The sequence below is a fragment of the Diabrotica virgifera genome, chromosome 3, assembly GCF_917563875.1.
Source record: "Diabrotica virgifera virgifera chromosome 3, PGI_DIABVI_V3a".
Lineage (NCBI taxonomy): Eukaryota > Metazoa > Arthropoda > Insecta > Coleoptera > Chrysomelidae > Diabrotica > Diabrotica virgifera.
Window position 1 is genome coordinate 86528310 of NC_065445.1, and position 20768 is coordinate 86549077.

The window sequence follows — 20768 nt, forward strand, 5'->3', positions numbered from 1 at the left end:
GACAAAGATGGCTAGACCACTCAATCCTATGTCGGCGTTACACCTCGATGCATTGAGTGGCATATCCCTAGCCAAGTCTATCCTTTTACATGTCTCTGGGAGTAAACTTGCCTGAGGTTGGACAAAGGCAATTACAAACAAGCTTTACGGCGCGGGAAATATGAATTACTCCTCTTGGATTAAAAACAGACTGAGTTGGTGGAACATGATCAAAAATAAAATTTTATGCAAAAATACGAAAAATCAATTTTGATGATTTTTCATATTTACCAAGCTGTATCTTTGGGCGCTGCAAATATTTCCATTTGAAAATTTTACTGTGTTATTTTTGAAGAATTTAGATAATAATGAGATTTATCCGAGATGTTTAAACAAATTAAAAGAGAAGTTGTTAATTCTTAAAGAATTTGTCTTTAGATTTCGTTAGTTTCATGTTTATTTAAAAAAGGTGGGTGACAAACTTTTTAGTTTATAATTTTAATCAACTTACTGCGTTAAAACACGAGTTATGAAGAAGTTTTCTGGAAAATTTGAAGTCAAAATATGCAATAAGAAAAGAGTTATGTGACTTTATACACGAGTGGCACTCCAAAAAAACGCTTATTTCTCGAGATACTGACCACGGTGTGATGAATGCCTAATTTTGACCATACTTTATGTTTTTGATGGTGCTTAACACGAAAATGAGATTTATTTTGAATTTTAGATGGGGAACATTGTCAAAATCGCAATTTTACCCTAAAAATAAAAAAAATTATTCACGTTTTTCTTAATATTAAAAGTTGCACCATTTTTTTTCTACAAAAAATGTTGTTCTTAGTGCTCTACATTTTAACATAAACTGATTAAAAAGCTAAATTTCAAATTTTGTCTCTCAACTTTTGCGATTAAACTTTGCAATTCAAGAATCTGCACCTTTTACTTTAAACAATTCATAACTTTTATTATAAAAGGACAGAAAGATTGCCACAGGTACTATTGTCTTCAGAAAGGTAAGAAATATTATACTATAAAAATTTCAGAAAAAAATATTAAAATGGAATGGAAAAAAGAATGTAAAATTCAAAATAAACCTAATGTTCGTTTTCAGCACCATCAAAACATAAAGTATGATCAAAATTAGCCATTCACCACATCGTGGTCAGTATCTCGAGAAATAAGCGTTTTTTCGGATGTGCCGCTCGTCTATAAAGTCACATAACTTTTTTTCTATTGCATATTTTGACTTAAAATTTTCCAGAAAACTTCATGAATTATATTTTATTGCTATGTTGGTTAAAATTATAAACTAAGAAATTGGTCACTCAACATTTTTAAGTAAACACGAAACTAACGAAATCTGACGACAAAATGTTCAAAAATTAGCAACTCCTCTTTTAATTTGTTTAAACATTTTAAACAAATCTCATTGTTATTTAAATACTTTAAAGATGACACAGTAAAATTTTCAAAAGGAAATATTTACAGCTACCAAAGATACAGCGAGGTAAAGTTGAAAAATCATCAAAATTGATTTTTCGCATTTTTGCATAAAATTTGATTTTTGAACATGTTCCAACAATTCTAGATAAAAATAAATTTCATATTCGGATTCAGCGACCACAAAAACATAAAGAATGATCAAAATTGGTCATTCAATTTAGAGTTGTTTTTCGTGGTCGGTATAACGTAATTTTAGGGGTTGTTGCCGCTCGCCTACAACCGATTCTTTAGAATTTACAGGTTTTGCAATATTTTACCGCGAGTGAATGTGCTAAAATAATAAATTCTAGAATTAATGATATGAAGTATTACGCATGTTTTATAGGTATTGTCAACAAGAAATGAAAACTAACTCGTTAAGTATTCTGAAAATGTTTTATTTATATCTTTTTAAAAAATGAACATAATCAATTGTCTCGAAAATATATTCAATCCTAAAAGTAACGATAAACACAAGAATACACAAAACATTATTTAACAAATCGAACAAATGTATGGAATAAATTAGATTAAATTACTAATAATAATTAAACAAGAATACTAATCATAATATAGAATTATATACAGTGCACTGGAATAAGTGTTACCCCCCCCCCCTTATTAACTTATTTATTTTTAGCACATAAGCGAAACGCTCGGACTGGTCGATTTTTAAAATAATCATTATATATTATAGCATTAATGTTTCGAACTTTACGCGAGCCCTCTTCAAGTGACAGCCATAACTTTGATTTTTTTAAATGGGAAAATACTTCATGTAATACCTCATTTCATCAATGATGAGATACTAAAAAAATTACCTAGACAAGCCATAGTAAAGCACACTAATAAATGCATCCTTTAGGCTTAGATATGTTTCCATCCTTTGGAAAACTGCAGAGGTTATAATGATACCCAAAGTAGGACAAGATAACCATGAATTAACATCATATAGGCCAATCTCCTTACTATCCATAATCTCAAAGGTGTTTGAAAAATTACTACTACGAAGAATGAACCATATAATTGAACAAAAAAATATTATTCCAACACACTATGCAACTCGTTGAAATATTGCAGTCATACCTACACCAGCGAACATTTAGAGTTAAAATGGAAAACGAGTACTCTGAGTTAAAGCAAATAAATGCAGGGGTTCCGCTAGGTAGCGTTCTTGGACCAATACTATACCTTTTGTACACATCTGACATTCCGGAGAGGGAAAACATCCAACTGGCCACATTTGCTGATGATACAGCAGTCCTGACCATAGGAGCAACTATAGAGGAATCTACGATTAACTTACAAAATGCAATTAATGGCATAGAAGGCTGGTCCAAAAAATGGCGTATAAAGTTTAATGAATATAAGTCAGTTCATATTAACTTCACTAACAAGAAAATCAATAATCTTTCAATTATTCTAAACAACAACGTTGTTCCTAATAAAAAAACAGCGAAATACCTGGGTTTAAATCTCGACGTCAAACTAAAATGGAAGGAGCACGTTAAAAAGAAAACTGAACAGTTGAATATAAAGTACAAAAATATGTATTGGCTAATAGGTAGGTACTCTCAACTTTCCATCCAGAACAAAGTACTAATTTACCAAAGATATTGAAACCGGTTTGGACCTATGGCCTACAATTATGGGGCTGTACCAAAAAAAAGCAATTACCGAAATTTAGAAACGCTCCAGAACCGAATATTAAGGAATATTGTATGTGCCCCTTGGTATGTTCGGAATGACGATTTGCGTAGAGATCTTAAAATCGAATCTATTCCAAATGAAATTAAGAAAGTCGCCAGGAGACATGAAGAGAGGCTCCATAAGCATCCCAACCATGAAGCACTTCAGCTTCTTGTCAACGAACCCCAGATGCGAAGGCTCAAGAGGACTAAACCGTTCGAGCTCGTGTAATGTGTGAAGTTGTGCCGGGCTTAGTGTTGTGCATTGTATTGTAGCCACAACAAAGACGTGAGAAATTAGTGAAAAGCAGAGTCAGTGCTGTGCTGTGTAGCCACAACAAAGAAGTGGGCATTTCATGTAAAAAAAAAACTAGGATGGACCAGGTGACATCTAGTTTACAAACATTTTTAGGGAAATTAGGTTAAAGAAAAAATACTGATTAATCTTGTAGATTAGGTGTATTTATATTGTTTAAATAAAAAAAAACTTCATTTCATCATCAAAAATGTATAATCGTTTAATTCTTTTTAAGAGCGTAGGCGCAAAATTTCCGTCGAATTATTTTTAAGTGCATTCGTTTTTTTCGGATCCTGAGAAAATTTTTTGAAAAATTTAAACGAAGATTGATATATTACAGTATTCTCGAGGGTCGAAAATCCCTGAGAACTTCTATAATGTTTATTTCAATAAGTCACAGGGGTGAAAAAAAAAGAGAAAATTTAGTCTGATTTTTAATTTCAAATATATCATTGAAAAGAAACTTTTTGTTTATTCTAGGGGACTTTCAGCCCTCGGTAATAATGTAATCTTTTATTCTGTTTGTATTAAAAATAAATAAGTTAATAAGGGGGGTGTAACACTTATTCCAGCGCACTGTATATATAGAGCTTATTGAAACATATTGGCAAGCCACAGTTTTATTTTACTGCATTATGTATTAAAGAAACCTAAGTTAATAACATTTTTTTAATTGTTTTAATGGTTTTACTCGAAAATAACACTTTAAATGTAAATTGAAAGTGATGGCAGTGTAATAGACAAATAATGTAATAGACAAATAATACTAAGTATTTGTCTACTACAGTTAGTAGCGATGTTTTTTCGTCTAAATCCAGTTACTTAGGCATTTTTTCTTACTTTTTTTTGTTTACCATGTTTTTGTACAAAAATATTTCCATGTACCTATTTTAGCACGTATATAGGGTGTTTCATTAATAATCGGAAATATTTTAGCTGTAGATTCCTGGGCTCAAAATGTTACGGTTTAACCCAAATTACCTAGTCCGAAAATGCTTCCTAAGGGAGCTCTTTGAAGATGGCGTCTTTTATTTAGTTTTTTAAATACCTTTAGAACGCTTCTATTTAGAAACACTAAAACTTGTACGTCTATTTATCTTCCAGAGATAAATCGATTCCATAAATTGAGAATTTCTAGTACCGGTCATACGCGTCCCTTTTGGGTAGGGCAACGGTTATTTTATCGCATAACTTTTAAGCATTTTTGACACAATTTTATTATTTTGGGGGATATTCTAGTACTAAAAGGTACTCTTGCTAAAAGTCTGTAAAATACACCGTTTTCTAGAAAAATTAATTTGAAAATTCTTCGTTTTTTGAATTTGAACAAAATTTGCAAGAGCAAGAGTAACTTTTAGTACTAGAATACCTCAAATTTAATAATCTAGTGTCAAAATGCCTAAAAATTCAAGACACAAAAAATAGTATGAGAAGACAACTGTTGACCTACTCAAAACGGACGCATGTGACTGACCGGTACTAGAAATTCACAATTTATGAAATCGACTTATCTCGATTAAAGATAAATAAACGTACTAGTTTTCGATTTTCTAAATAGTTTTATTTTGAAAAAATTTTTCAAATTAAAAAAAGCAAAATTTTCAAATCAATTTTTCTAGAAAACGGTGTATTGTACCGACTTAAAGCAATAGTACCTGTTAGTACTAGAATATCTCACAATTTAATAATCCAGTGTCAAAAATGCTTAAAGGTCAAAGACAAAAAGTTATGCTATAAAATATCCGTTGCCCTAGCCAAAACGGACGCCTATGACTGGTACCAGAAATTCGCAATTTATGGAATCGATTTATCTCTGAAAGATAAATAAGCGTACCAGTTGTCGTACTAAATAGAAGCATTTTGGAGGTATTTAAAAAACTAATTACAAAACTCCATCTTCAAGAGCTCTAGCTCCTTTAAGAAGTATTTTCGGACCAGGTGATTTGTGTTAAACCGTTATATTTTGAGCCCACGAATCTAGTTAAAATATTTCCAATATAAGTTATGCCATGTGCCTTATCGAGTTATTTATATAAAAATTGTGGAATATTGGCAAATTCTAGAATCTTCCAACAAAGACTTGTATTCTATGATGACTTGCAGAAACCAATACCTAGGCTTTCCAGAGATAACGAGGAGAATCCATAGGAGAAAAAACCAATGATGGAGACAAATAAATGAGGAAACTATTATCGAAAAGTAAGAAAAAAGTCGTAATTCAGGACAACAATATACTTCTAAGGCAACTAGACGATTTTTAGTTCACTTCAAAGTGACCTAAGGGGAAGAACAGAACAAGTGGGTCGCGGTGGAGATGCGAGGTCGCGGTGGAGATGCGAGGTCGCGGTGGAGATGCGAGGTCGCGGTCGATATCCATGTAAAACAAACACATTGTAGTGAATGGAAGAGAACAGAGCAGGTAAGTCGCGGTGGAGGTTTAGCGCGATGCCATCCAGGAGGTTTACATCGATGCTTTTGAAAATAAAATGAGTTTGTTTTACATGGATGTCTACTGCGCGACCCTGTGATTGGTCCGTTCGAATCCAAGTTATTACCTGCGCTATCTGAGTTGATACTTTTTATATAATCCTTTTTTTGTATTCAGTTTATTTTTGAATTTCTAAAGTAATTAAATTCAGTAAATTTTTGAAATATGAAGGAGGATCCGATTATTTAAAGCTGACATTTCATCACTATCATTACTTGACTGACACAAAATCGCAAAAGCACAGTCTTTTTGTCATTCAAATTTCATTAAACTACTTCACTTGATAGTGGTTCTAGCTTCAACTAGTGAACAAGTGGGTTGAGGTGGAGGTGTAGGTCGCGGTGGATGCTACTAGTTAAGTCGCGGTCGATGTCGACAGCACATAGCAAGGAGGTCATCTGCGCTGTCAGTCGAGCTAGAACCACTGTCAAGTGAATTAGTTTAATGAAATTTGAATGGCAAAAAGACTGTGATTTTGCGATGTTGTGTCAGTCAAGTGATGATAGTGATGAAATGTCAGCTGTAAATAATCAGATAATCCTTCATATTTCAAAAATTTACTGAATTTACTGCTTTAGAAATTTAAAAATAAACTGATTACAAAAAAGGGATTATATAAAAAGTATCATCTCAGATAGCGCAGGTAATGACCACTTGGCTTCGAACGGACCAATCACAGGGAAGCATCATTGTAGGCCGCGCAGTAGACATCCATGTAAAACAAACTCATTTTATTTTCAAAAGCATCGATGTAAACCTCCTGGATGGCATCGCTAAACCTCCACCGCGACTTACCTGCTCTGTTCTCTTCCATTTACTACAATGTGTTTGTTTTACATGGATATCGACATCGACCGCGACCTCCACCTCCACCGCGACCCACTTGTTCTATTCTTACCCTAAAGTAGCTGTAAAAATAAATGCTGCTTCATATATCTAGGATTGTTATGTACGTAACACGGCTCACATGAATACAGCATTTAATCAAGTGTAAATACGACACAAAAAAAAACAAAAAAAAAACACAAAATTACGCCTTGTTCGAGCGTTAATATTTCCTATCGCCACCTACGCTTCAGAAACTTGGACCATCAAAAAAGCAGATTCAAAACGTATAATGGCATTTGAAATGTGGGTCTACCGGAGAATGTTGCGCATACCATGGACCGCACATCGCACAAATAATTCAATATTAGCCGAACTTAACATAAAAACTAGACTCAGCACAACTATCAACCAAAATATACTGAGATATTTTGGACATATAACTAGAAGAAGGGAAGGCATGGAACGAATGATAGTTGAAGGTAACGTAGAGGGCAGAAGATCCAGAGGAAGATCTCCATTACGATGGTCGGACCAAATAAGGGACATGACTGGTTACTCGTTCTCCGAAGCAAAACAACACGTACAGGAGAGAGGATTGGATAGAAATAGTCAAACGACTTACATGACGCCACTACATCCTTACGAAGGAGAACAGATAGAGGAGGAGGAAATACGACACAACAAAAAAGTTTTTGACAGAAGACGACTGTTAGGACGACGAACCAGATGAAGACCGGAACTTAGGGTACTTGGTTAACTGTGGATGACATAAAATCTGCTAAGTGTAAAGGGTGGACAAAAGTTGGAAGAGATAGGGGAATGGAGGATAAAGAAGACTCTGATTCATAATGAGATGTAACATCACTGATGATGTTGAATAATACTATAAGGCTTCTCAAAAATTTAGAACGACTGGCGCGTCTTATCTTTTATGTACAAAAAAATGAAAATAACTGAGTAAACTACTCTCTACAATGGCCTGCCAAAATTAGAGTTCTCCAAACGAAACATCAAAATTTCCTTTATAAATATTAACAGTGATATCTTTAAAAGTATTTAACAAAACAGTTATCACTTTGGTAAACAATAAATCATCATTTTCGTCTATGATATATTCAACAGCAATATTATCTTTAACATGCTTTTTTACTTCTTCGAGAGATCTTCTAAAACTAACAAAATCAAATCTGTCATCAATAGTTTTTCGAACCAAACAACCACATAATATAATGTTTTTGGATCTATATACTACACAACTACCATAGCCTTTGGTTTCACTTCGAAGATGTTGTAAGAAATTGAATTTCTTGTCCAATTCAATCATCTCTTCAGAGATATGCGAAGTTAGTGTTGTAAAATACAGTAAAACAGATTCTGTGGCATTACAAATACTGTCTTTGACGTTCTTAAATTTAACAGAACGATAGTTCGAAGGCGGTTCCTCTTCGTTTTGACGAAATTTACACACGACTATATTAATCGGTATGTCTTTAAATAAAAATGATATCATATGTTTAACTGTAAACCAGTCTAGTCGATCCAAACCACAACCAAGTGCAGGTACAGCTAATTTTACGACTTGTAACTGTTTAATTACGTCCCTCAACTTCTTCATTGAGCACCAAAAATCTTTATACGTTGGTTTACCGTTAGACTTTGTCTTTGTTATTAAATAAAATATATACTTTTTGCTAAGTTTTAAACAAGCCAATCCTCCAGGCTTCTGATGTTGATTAAGGAGAATATCCACATGGTTATAAACATTTCTAAATACAACCGCTATTCCACTTCCCATCCTAAGATCCTCGGCTACACAATGCGCCAAAGACCAATCCTCTGGCATGTCAAACAAATCTCTATTCTCTTCTTGAATTTTAGAAAAGTCCGGGGTTGTTTTACTTTGCAATTCTTCCAAAAATTGCTTGTATTCATCGTCTTCCTCGGCATATGTTTTGTCAAACATCTGTGCAACACTCGTCAATTCATTAGATATCTCTGTTTTTTGATAACCTCTTTCTTGTTTTAGGTCTCTAGGCTTACCATCACTTCGTCTACCTGTAAATAAAACTTCAGTAGAGCGCTTTTCATAGTCTCGATATTCCCCGAAAGAATGTCTAGATCTAATTCCTTTATCAATTCTTGCACTTTCCTCAAATTCACTGGGTAGTGTAGACGTATCTGAATTTACCGTGTCTTTGTTATATTCACTTATGGCTGTACGATTTTGTGCATGACTATGATTTTGATTCTTAAACCTTTCTTTTAATAACTCGTGGTTGATTTCCCATTGAGATATTTTCTCTGCATTTTCATCTAGTTCACGTTCATCATCCACATTATTAAAATTTTTACCTTTGCTGTCTCGCATGTATTTAGTATAATTTTTAGATTCATATACTTCTCTTTTACTATATCTCATAAGTTTTGAATTTTCTCTAGATGGCTTATCAATACTTTCATGACTGTCATCGTTCTTTACTATTTTATCTATTCCTTTTTCAATTACTTCTTTTTCGTGATTTCCAATAGATCCTTGATTTGATGTTTTACTTTCAACAGGTACCCCACAAGTACTAATATCATTAAGTGGATGTTCTTTTAAAGATTGGGTAGAATTTTTATTTCTGTATCTCATAAGTTCCACAGGATCTCTATACTTGTTTTCATTTGCATTATTTCGATTAGGGTTATTTGTTTCTGATGGGATGGATTCGGTCCTTTGTTTATTTAGTTTACTTGCATATGATTTTGATCCTGTATTTCTAGATTCTATATGTTCTCTTCTGGAAGGTCTGTAATCTTCTTTTGATCTAGCAAAATCCTCATTTTTATATTCTTGACTAGGATAATTCCTATGAGGCCTGGACGTTGAATTTGGACTTTCAATTGCTCGTGATTGATTAGAATGCCTGGAACAACAAAACATTTTTTTAATCAAAAGAAAACAGATAAAGTAAATATTACAATGAATTTAAAAAAAGACAAATAAAAATTATATCTGAAAGTACAGTATTGCCCAAAATAAACAGAACTGAAACTGAAACACAGATGTCTCTTTGTGCGCGCTGTCGTATTCAAATTAACTAGTATATACCTGTCAAGAAATCCTTAAACAATTAATTATTAAGGCCTAATTGTTAAAAATGGTGTTAAGTACAGAGGAGAAAGTGTTTCTTGTGGAGCATTATTTTCGCTCATACGGAATCGGCCGACGTAATAGTGCAAGTCTGCAATACGTGTGTGATCAATTCACACAACGGTTTAATAAACGTTCTCCAAGTAATGCTACAATTTTCACCAACCTTCAAAATTACAGCATATACTTGGAGAACGTTTATTAAACTGTTGTGTGAATTGATCACACACGTATTGCAGACTTGCACTATTATGTCGGCCGATTCCGTATGAGCGAAAATAATGCTCCACAAGAAACACTTTCTCCTCTGTACTTAACACCATTTTTAACAATTAGGCCTTAATAATTAATTGTTTAAGGATTTCTTGACAGGTCTATACTAGTTAATTTGAATACGACAGCGCGCACAAAGAGACATTTGTGTTTCAGTTTCAGTACTGTTTATTTTGGACAATACTGTATAAAATAATTAAAAATTAATATATTTATTTTACGCTTTCGCATTCTGAAATAAAAATTATAGTAGGGGAGGAAAGTATGCTAAATTTGCAGTCACTCGAGCGTTATGGGGACCTATGAGGTTGTGAAGATTAGGTCCTAAAACCAAAAAAAGTTAAGTTAAGTTTTCCATTTTAGTGGGGACTTTCCATTTTTTAATTTAATTTTCCATTTCCAACAATCGTTTTTTCCTATTATAGCGACATCTATCCACAATTCGAAAAAAGTCTCGGATAAAAGTTACTTATTTTTACGTAAGGAATCCAAATCTGCAATAAAAATTGGGGGCTCCTAAGATTTTAAAGTAATCCTCACCAGACCTTCGTGGAGGTCGCTTTTGGTGCCATTCGATAAATTTTTCAAAAATATTGAATAAGTGTATTGTTCAGTTTTTCGATCTGATGTTCATTTCGCAAAATATCGCCGGATTCTTATTTAAAATTTTAGATTTATCCCCCACCCCTCTCCATGGGGAGTCGTGTTTGGTATCATTCGATAGATTTTTGAAAAATAATGAGCACATATTTTTAGTTTTTCGATGTGTCGTTCATTTCGCGAAATATTCGGTTTTTTATTGTGAAACTTTGTGACTCACCCATTTCCTTACGCCCCGCTCAAATCGACAGATTTTTGAAATATACACTGTTTTGCATGTATGTAACGAACCTTAACCCCCCCCTTAACGAACTCCCCTGTATTAAGAGCCAATATATGGTAGATGTACAAGGTTTCTCCCCATGTGATAATCTAGACTCGCTCAAGTAACTGCAAAAATACCCGCTTGGGCTCCTCTACCATTAAGTATCGATTTTACATTTCTGAAACAGTTAAAATGAGATAAAAATTTACAAAAAAGAGACATCTGATCTGTATATGGTACATTCCATGTCAAATCACTCAGACAAAAAATTTTGGATCTCCGATTTGTCTGAAAATTGGTATATAGCTTCTGCGGGACGTAAAAATAAGATATTTAAGGTCAAAAAATCTTCTTCTTTTTTCTTAAAATGTTATTTTATGCGATTTTACAGTGATTTGGTGTTTATTTAAACAAATTTGCATTTTCTGTCGTAAAGTATCAATGAAAAAAATAATATTTTAATAGAAATGACTCACAAATATCATTATATGCCATTATAACAAGTTATTTTGAATCAAAACAAGTTTTTGATCAAATTTTATAGTGTAAAAACGTTAAAATACCGTTTTTTACATTTTCCTCCATTCCCAAAATACGTCATCATCGATTTGGCTGAAAATTTGCCCACAGATAGCCAATAGATAGGACTTTAAGTGGTTAGAAGGATTTGATTATATTACAATACCAAAAAAGTTACATGCAGTAATATCAGACTCAAAAGTATATATTATTAGTCCAATCGGGATAGCATTTGACCTTGAATGCCGAGCTGCCCAAAATTTTATTTTTCTGATCTTTAGGGGAGTCAATAGTAGCCTAAATTTAAAATCACGAATGAATTCCTCCCTTACGTTAGCTGCCATCTTGATTTTAAAGGAGAACCTGTTTTGCTCAATATCTCCGCCATTTTTAACTTTTCGACAAAAATGGTAGGAACTGAAATTGTTCCAAATAAATCGTATTTACAATTATTACAATTTCTTTTTAACAATTTTTGTCGTGAGGTCGATATTTTTGAGTTAATTGTACTTACAGTAGACGCCTATATTTTTGACTATAATATTGCATGTAACTTTTTTGGTATTGTAATATAATTCAAATCCTTCTCACCACTTGAAGTCCTATGTTTTGTCTATCTGTGGGCAAATTTTCAGCCAAATCGATTATGATGTATTTTGGGAATGGAGAAAAATGTAAAAACGGTATTTTAACGTTTTCTACACTATAAAATTTGATCAAAAGCTTGTTTTGAATCAAATTAACTTGTTATAATGCCATATAATGACATTTTTGAGTCCCTTCTATTAAAATATTATGTTTTCCATTGATACTTTACGATAGAAAATGCAAATTTGTATAAATAAACACCAAATCACTGTAAAATCGCATAAAATAACATTTTGAGAAAAAAAGAAGAAGAAGATTTTTTGACCTTAAATATCTTATTTTTACGTCCCGCAGAAGCTATATACCAATTTTCAAACAAATCGGAGGTCCAAAATTTTTTTTGCTCCCAAATTGAGTGATTTGAAATGGAATGACCCATATACAAAATGCTAGGTGAACTGCTTGATTTTATTAACATTCATTATCAAAGGGATATATTGTAGCTTGGGCTCGCTTTGTTTCATTAGCGTATGTTCAGACATACTCCAATGGCGCGATCAGCGATGTGATGCGATAATATGCAATTATTTCAAACACTTATTTAAATGTCTTGTTCAAATAAAAAGAGTTCAAAAAAAAAGTTTGACCCTCATTAGTGGGCTGAAATACAGAGAGGACAGGTAAAATGATATAATAACGGAATCCAACCTAAAACTGGGAGTTTAAGATGTTTTCGACTATCCCACCTTGTACCTGAAGGAATATAATGGACCTGTAAAAGTTAAATCGGATTATGTAGGTATATTCGGGTGCAGATGATTGACCAGGGCCGTAGAGTATATAATTAAAACATTTTTTATTTAAACTAAATAAATATATTTTTTAAACGGTAACTCCGTAGGTAAATTGTATTTTTGTTTTAATAAAATTTCTATATTTTATTCAAAAATAAACAAGTAAAAATAAAAAGTTACTTGCAATTTGTAAAACATACATTTATTTAATTAATACCTATTTTTAAATTATACAAATTAGTCCAATCATTTGGTAGTTTTACCTAGAAAGTTTTCCGGGAGTTTTGAAAATTGGTAATTTAATGGATTTCGGTATCCTTTTTTCGAATTTCAACTTTGCTACCTTGTATCTCCGCCGCCATATTTAAAAAATGGCGCCTAATAACAGTGTTTTGGGAATATCTTCTTTTTGACGCATTTTACGACAAAACATTTATGTAAAAAATTAAATTAGAAAAAATTTCCCACAATTTACATAATTTTAATTTTTTCATAAAATTAATCGTATTTGGCGTAGGAGCGCTGCAAAATATATTTCAATAGACGTTTTGAAAAAAACTCATTGGTAGAGCAAGCGGCACGTTTTTTTTTTATTGTGGTTTCCCCTGTAGGCCTAATCTACATATCATGTATTTATTCATTTACAAATTTAGGGCAATCTCCTTCGTTTTGCAGTTCCTGATATACCAGGAACGACTTCGTCCTAAGCATCGATCGAGATATCGCAGACCGAAATTTAGTAGGACATTTTTTCTAGTTTCATTTTGTACATAAATGATTTTTTCGTAAAATGCGTCGGAAAGAATTTATTCCCAAAAAAACTGTTATTTGGCGCCACATTTTCAATATGGCGGCGCGAGCGGCGGAGATACGACGTAGCAAAGTTGAAATTCAAAACGAGCATAAAATCCACAAAATAACCAATTTTTAAAACTCCCGGAAAACTTTCCAGGTAACTCACTTTTTTTTTCGACTATATGACTGAACTAAATTACCATTACAAAACTAGTCAAATTCAAAATAAACAGGATCATCTTCGGAATCCGAGTCGTCTTGCAGGTTAATAATTATCGGTTGTATGTATCTCTACAGTCGCATCAATTATGTTGTCAAGATCCCACATTTTTTGTTCTTCTTCCATTACATGTCTTACTGCATCTCGCCAGTTTTGTTCTGTAATATGTTCTAAAGACTCATATAACAATTCACGCACAGCTTTTCACAGTGGTAGGGTGGAAGTCTAAGGACTGTGATGTTTCGCCTTTCCGCCTTTTGTCAACTACATATTTCTTGTATGTACTTAGATTTGTGTTGCCGGGCAATTTTTAAAAGTTCTGCTTTTACCATTCCATCTTCGTAAGGCAGAGACTTATTCCGCAGGCAGTCAAGGACATCTTGTTTCTTCCACGCAGTCGTTGGAAGTCTTTCTACTAGTCTTGAATGATAAGGTGCATTGTCTAATACTATAATTGAATTTGGTGGTATATGTTCATCATCTGCTCAAAATACTCTTCGAAAACATCAGATGTCATCTCCTCGTGATAGTCTTTTGTGCTTTCGGATTGAAATTCCAACAAACCATCCCTAAGAAATCCTTTTTCACTGCCAATGTGAGAAATTATTAATCTACTACCTTTACCAGAGGGTGGGGAAATACCAGTAGACCAACCTTCTATAAACGCTTGCCTGGAGCTTAATATATTTTTATCTGACCAAATTTTTGTTAGAGTATGACCTGCATTTACCCAAGTTTGGTTCTGATAGTAGATTGGCCTTCCTTCAGCCCGGAATTTTCGTATGGATCTTAGATAATGTCCTCTCCAACATATTATCTCTTCGCGGTCAAGCAAAACTGATTTTCGGTCTGATTTCTCCCACCGGAAATTTAATTCTTTTAAAACTTCCCACAATTTGGTTCGTCCGATATTAGGCAAATCCGGATCGTCTTTAACTTCTTGTAAAATTTTGTTAAGGTTGGGTATTTCTTTTTTGAAAAAAAAATCCGTGAATTTTCCTTCGAATATTTTTGGCAAATTCATTAATTTCAACAGGCTTTTTCCCCTCTTCAAGTGTTCATTTGTGTTTAGGTTAGTTATACTTTGTTTTTCTCTTTCTGATAGGAACCTATATATTGTTGACTCTGCTACGAGCGTCGTGTTGGCACAACTCTCGATTATGTTCCGAACAGTGTTTGTGGGATTCTGAAAAACCAGAGCATCGTGAACGTTCAGGACAATAGTCTTTTCTCTTGGTGAATAGACAGACTTACTGACTGTACGCAATAGCACCGGTGTAAAACTTGATGACGTTGATGATGATGAAGCCATCGCAAGCAATAACAAAAACAAGCACGAACGAAAGGTAAGTATATGTTTGTAGGAATATGGAAAAAAAAGAATGTGTGTGTACTTTGTACGTACGTATTATATAATTTCAACGAAATAAATAATATACTTAACAGGTTAGTTGTATTTTATTTAAGTATTAAACTAACTTTCTTACCTACCACTTTCAAAAAATTTTTATTAAAACAACCAAAAATTAAAAAAAAAAATATGTATCATCCGGGACCTCTTGATCTCTGGTCCAGTGCTCTACTAACCAAGCTATCGAGCCCCTTGTAAGTAACGAGTAACGTCTCGGATATAATTACACAACACGGTGACAAATAGATCAAGTGAAGTATAAAAATGTTATACCTAGATATTTTATTATCTTACTACCGACGAAGACAAATCAAAAGACACAAAAATTATAATAAATAATACATTTACTAAAAACATTAATACATTCTTTTAATGACTTATTTGCGCTGATATATACATACCTATCTTGAAAGATTAGCAACGAACTACATACTGTCTGTGTGCGCATGCGCCAGGGAATTAAAAAATTTCACTCACGATCGTAAAGAAGTATAACTTCAAAAACACTACTCACGCACTGCACAAAATTCGCAAAAGAAATTAATATTCGATAAAATGCGGTCAAAAACGTACTAAACAAAAAAATTGTTTTCGTTCCTAATAACACCCTTTCAATTCAAGTTTCGAATTCAGCTTGTTTACATGGGGCGGTTTGCCAACGTTTGACGCCGCGGTTTACCTGAATAACCCAACCGCCGAGGTTCAAGTTACATAGAAACAAATGCAACCGCTCAACATCATACATATGGAACCGATCCGTCGTCAAAACCGCGGCGATTGTAAGTTTACTAGGAGAGGAATGAGACCGCCAGTCAATCGCTCTCATGTGTACGATGCAAACGTCGGCTAACCGCGGCGTCAAACGCTGGCAAACCGCCTACATGAAAACAAGCCCAGGCGAGGCCAAAGCGCCAAAGACGGTATCTCTATACCTAACTTCAGCTTCAGGTATGAATTCCAGAGGTATTGCATATTATTGTACTTGTACAAAAGTCAAAATTTTAAGTTTCTTCATAAGTCACGTCTTAACAGTAAATAATGTACATTGAAGGTTAGTATTGAAATATGCAAAGAGATCTCTAAAGATAATCTTATTTACAAAATTTTTAACGGTTAAATTATCAAACATTAGCCGCGAACGAATTCTTTTTTGCTAAGTAAATAATTATTAAAAACGTTATTTTATTCAAAACAGTATATTGATCAACTTTTTGGAAAGGAAACTAAATATAAATTCACATTAATCTTAGGGCTCTATTAGTCTAGGTAACTGGTGGCGCAACTAGTGGGCCCACCAAATTGTGAGCACGGGCAACTGGTGGCCGAGAATAGCCACCAGCAAAAATAATAAAATGAATTGGAATTGGAAAAATAATCAAATGCAATTGGAAACTCGTTTGTTATCAATTTTACGAAAAAAAAGGTTATTCTTCATAAAATGCTCCTAATAGTATAAAATATAAGATGCAACCATCAGATTAAAATTTTGTGAATTTTATACGAGGTATGTCAAAAAAGATGAATTTCGCTCAAGAGTAAAGTATTCTTATATTAAACAATATCGAAAAATGTTTTATAAAAAGTTTTTCGGAATTAAAAGCTATGTTTGAATATGCAATTACATTCTTCTAATTGAAATATTGTGAACTGTAAAGGTACTTTCCTCTTGGATGAAATTCATATTTTTTAACATACCTCGTATAGAATTGATAAAAGTTTATATATTATGATTGCATCTTAGATTTTAGACCATATAAAGCTTTTTGTAAAAAATAACTTTTTTCGTAAAATTAATAATAAAATACTTATAGATATTTGAAATAAAATGATCTTGGGTATCCGTAATTTAAAAAAAATCGCATTTTTTTCAATTAGAATGATGTAATAAAATTAATGCGTCCCAAAAATAGTTTTTTTAATTCTTAACAACTTTTCATAATAACAATTGTCGATGTTGTGAAATCTAAAGGTACTTTACATACAATTTTTTTGACATACCTTTTCAGACATACTGTACCTATATATAAAAGCTCAATTTTTTTTAAATTTTCCAATTAACGATATTTCTAAAATATAAAAAGAGCTTTTATTGTTTAAACAATGAATAAACAATTAACGGCTAAATCTGCGAGAAGAACTTTTTAATATAGCATATTTATAAATCAACAAAAAAGGTTTTAGAAAAATATACGCTTGTTAATAGAAACTATAGAAGTTAATAGAAAAGAAATACGAAGCACTCGATTACAATACAAATGAACTAGTGGTGGCCGACACCAGTTGCTCAGTCTAATAGGGTCCATATAACATAATTCCCCGGCTTGGTGGCGCCACCAGACCCGGTTACCCGGCTGGTGGACTGGTTCGGCCACCAGATCGACAACAATTTCTGGTGGTGCAACTAGTTGCCGTAGTCTAATAGGTCTCATTTACTTAAATGCCCCGTGACGTCATGAGTCACTGGTGGAGCAACTTGGTGGCGTCACCAGTTGCCTAATATAATAGCGGCCTTAATGAATAAATACCTCAGGAACCTCCGCCTATGATTTTACGACACTTACGGCCGTTTTATGACTTTGACCCTCATTTCGTGCTCTTAAGAAATTGGGAACGGACCTTATCATGCTTGTAGGCTACTATGTGCTATGGTTTGCTTTTCAAAAATATTTGAACCCATTAAAGAAAAGGAAAAAGCTAAAACATTCATACTTCAATAAATTATTTGGTAGTTTCAATTTCATTCATATTCTACAGTTATTGCTTAGCAGGTGTATAAAGTCGTGGGACAATACTTAAGAGATTAAATGTCACATCGAAAAGGCAAAGAGTGCATTCTTGACTAGGAGCTCTGTGTTTAAGAGCCATGACCTCACTCTAAAAACAAAAATAAGGCTCCTTAAATGTTACGTGTACTCAGTGCTTCTATACGGAGTAGAAACGTGGACATTGAAGGCAGTAACTTTAAGCTTTTGAGCTATGGTTGCAAAGAAGGATCCTGAAGATACCATGGACAGACAAAGTCACCAATGAAGAAGTACTACGGAGGATGAACACAACCGCAGATTTAGTCAACATCGTGAGAGACCGTAAGCTGCAGTACTTGAGACATATAATGAGAAATCAAGGCAGATACGAGCTACTCCAGTGCATTTACAAGGTAAAATTGAAGGAAAAAGGGCCCCAGGACGAAGAAGAATATCCTGGCTTGCTAACCTGAGAGCATGGTATAGAAAGACCTCAGCACAACTACTATATTATGGCAGTTGGCTGCCATAATGACAAAAAAAATGGGTCCCTACGGCCACGAGGCTCCCGTTTCTATGCTATTGAGACAACTACAATGTGTAACGTGGCTGATATCGAAAACAACATGAGACAAACATGTTAAAATATTTTAGACGAGATAAATGAGGTTGTAGGTGGTCATCAAGATGGCATATGGCAAACCGAGGTAACCAAGTGTAAGAGAGTCTCTTAAAGTATTTGAAATCGATCCCTGTGGTGTTTGTGTAAAACAAAAAGTTCTATCGAGCAACAGTTTGATCGACTATGGGCTATTACTCCAACTTTTGTAGTTTTAACTTGCAGTGTATGCACAATGTAACTGTAAATCGAAATTTTGTAGGAAATTGTCAGCGTGAATCAAATCGCTACAGTTGTAAATCACTCAGATGCCCAGCTATTTTCGGAGGCAATCAAGAATTTCAAAAGTGAGATCAATAATGTTGTCGGGTTTATGTCGAGGAAGAGTATTTGAATAATAAGTTACAGGGGTGAAAAAAAAAGAGAAAATTTAGTGTGATTTTTAATTTCAAATATTTAATTCAAAAGAAGCTTTTTGTTTATTTTAAGGGATTTTCGGTCCTTGGTAAGTAATAATGTAATCGTTTATTCTGTGTTTACATTTTTTAAAAATATTTATTAGTTTTCTCAGGATTCGAAAAAAATAAATGCATTTAAATAGCATTGGACCAATATTTTGTGCCTACCCTCTTAAGTGTACAATTTAGTTTTATTGAGTGTAGTACTTATTTAGTGTAATAAAAGTTTACTAAACAAGTAGATTTGGCTCCTAATTTTTTTAAATTGTAATGTTCATATTTGGCTCTTTGGCTAATAAGTTTTTCAACCACTGTCTTATTCTATTAATGCTGGTATTATGATATTATATTATATAATATCTTATTTCATAGATGTATTGTGTATTATATTAATTATGTTGTGATATTATTGCAGTACTACATTATTATATTATTAAATATCAGATATTGGAAAAATATTCATCTAATACATACAATATTGGTTTAAAAACTACAGGAATATCTAGGAGAAAACTACAGGAATATCTTCTTATAAAGTAATTGTAAGTTGTATTCAGAAAAAAGTGGTATAGGCCAACAGAAGGCACTGAGGGCAGGAATAAAGATAAACGTATAAACATCTACAAAAGACATACTTACACAATTTCTGTAGAACTAATATTTCCATCATAACCATAACCAATATTTCCGTCAATTGCTTTTCTTGTTTCATATTCGGTATTATAATTTTGACTAGGGTTGGCTTTTACAGTTCCATAATAATTAGTTGTACTTATATTGTGGAATGTGCTATGAACTTGTGGATAAACTGGGTTTTTAACTTTATGCAGTTGGGGTTCAACGATATGTGTCTCTGCTCCATTCCTTAAATTAAATTAACTTAAATGAAATTCGTTATATACCAATAGTGCAGATACTGAAGGAGGATGAGTTATTACCACTGATTTTGTTGAATATCCATCAATGATCATGAAAATTGGTGAGTGATTAGAAGATACCTAAAGGAACCAAAAGTTGACATGGAAAATTATTTTATTAAAAATAGTCCCATAAGTCGATAGAGGGACAAATTTTAAGCAAAATTTGTTATATAAAGTTATTAAAATAAACAAATAGTTTTTGAGTTGTTATTCAAAGGTTTTCATTTTTCGTGAAAAAAATGCATGTTTTAACACATTGAGTGCGGATGTAATGAGTTAACACTCATACTCTGAACTTAAATTAATTTTCATCTTAGAAGTTCATATTATATCCAATGGCATACATGCGAGCTGTCCGCACATTGGTGGAGGCACTATGTGGCTCACATGCATGATACAATAACACAAGATATGATATGGAGCGTTCCTAATTTCGTTCAGGTCGCGCATGACGTCACGTTGTGAGTAGATCCTTTAAATTTCGAATGCATTGCCATTATGATTTGAAGATTTTAGCTTTTAATATCAGTTGTGAAACTTTCTAGAAGTGCTGTTTTCTTTAGTATGATTAAATATAATTATTGAGAACATATTCTAATAATAAAAATCAATCAGAAACATGATTTTTTTTATTATTAGGCAACATATGTCTAATTATACAGT

At 33.1% G+C, this 20768-nt stretch overlaps 1 protein-coding gene across 1 annotated transcript in view; it reads right to left on the bottom strand.

Annotated features, from left to right (window-relative positions):
- Positions 1 to 1838: 1838 nt before the first annotated feature.
- Positions 1839 to 20768, bottom strand: part of LOC114330619 (uncharacterized) — a 30521-nt gene continuing 11591 nt past the window's right edge. The window contains exons 2-3 of the mRNA XM_028280016.2: positions 19825 to 20049; positions 1839 to 9672 (exon numbers count right to left, since the gene is read on the bottom strand). Coding sequence (XP_028135817.2) covers positions 7752 to 9672; positions 19825 to 20049 — 2146 coding nt within the window. The 3' untranslated portion in view covers positions 1839 to 7751. The remainder of the gene's footprint in view (positions 9673 to 19824; positions 20050 to 20768) is intronic.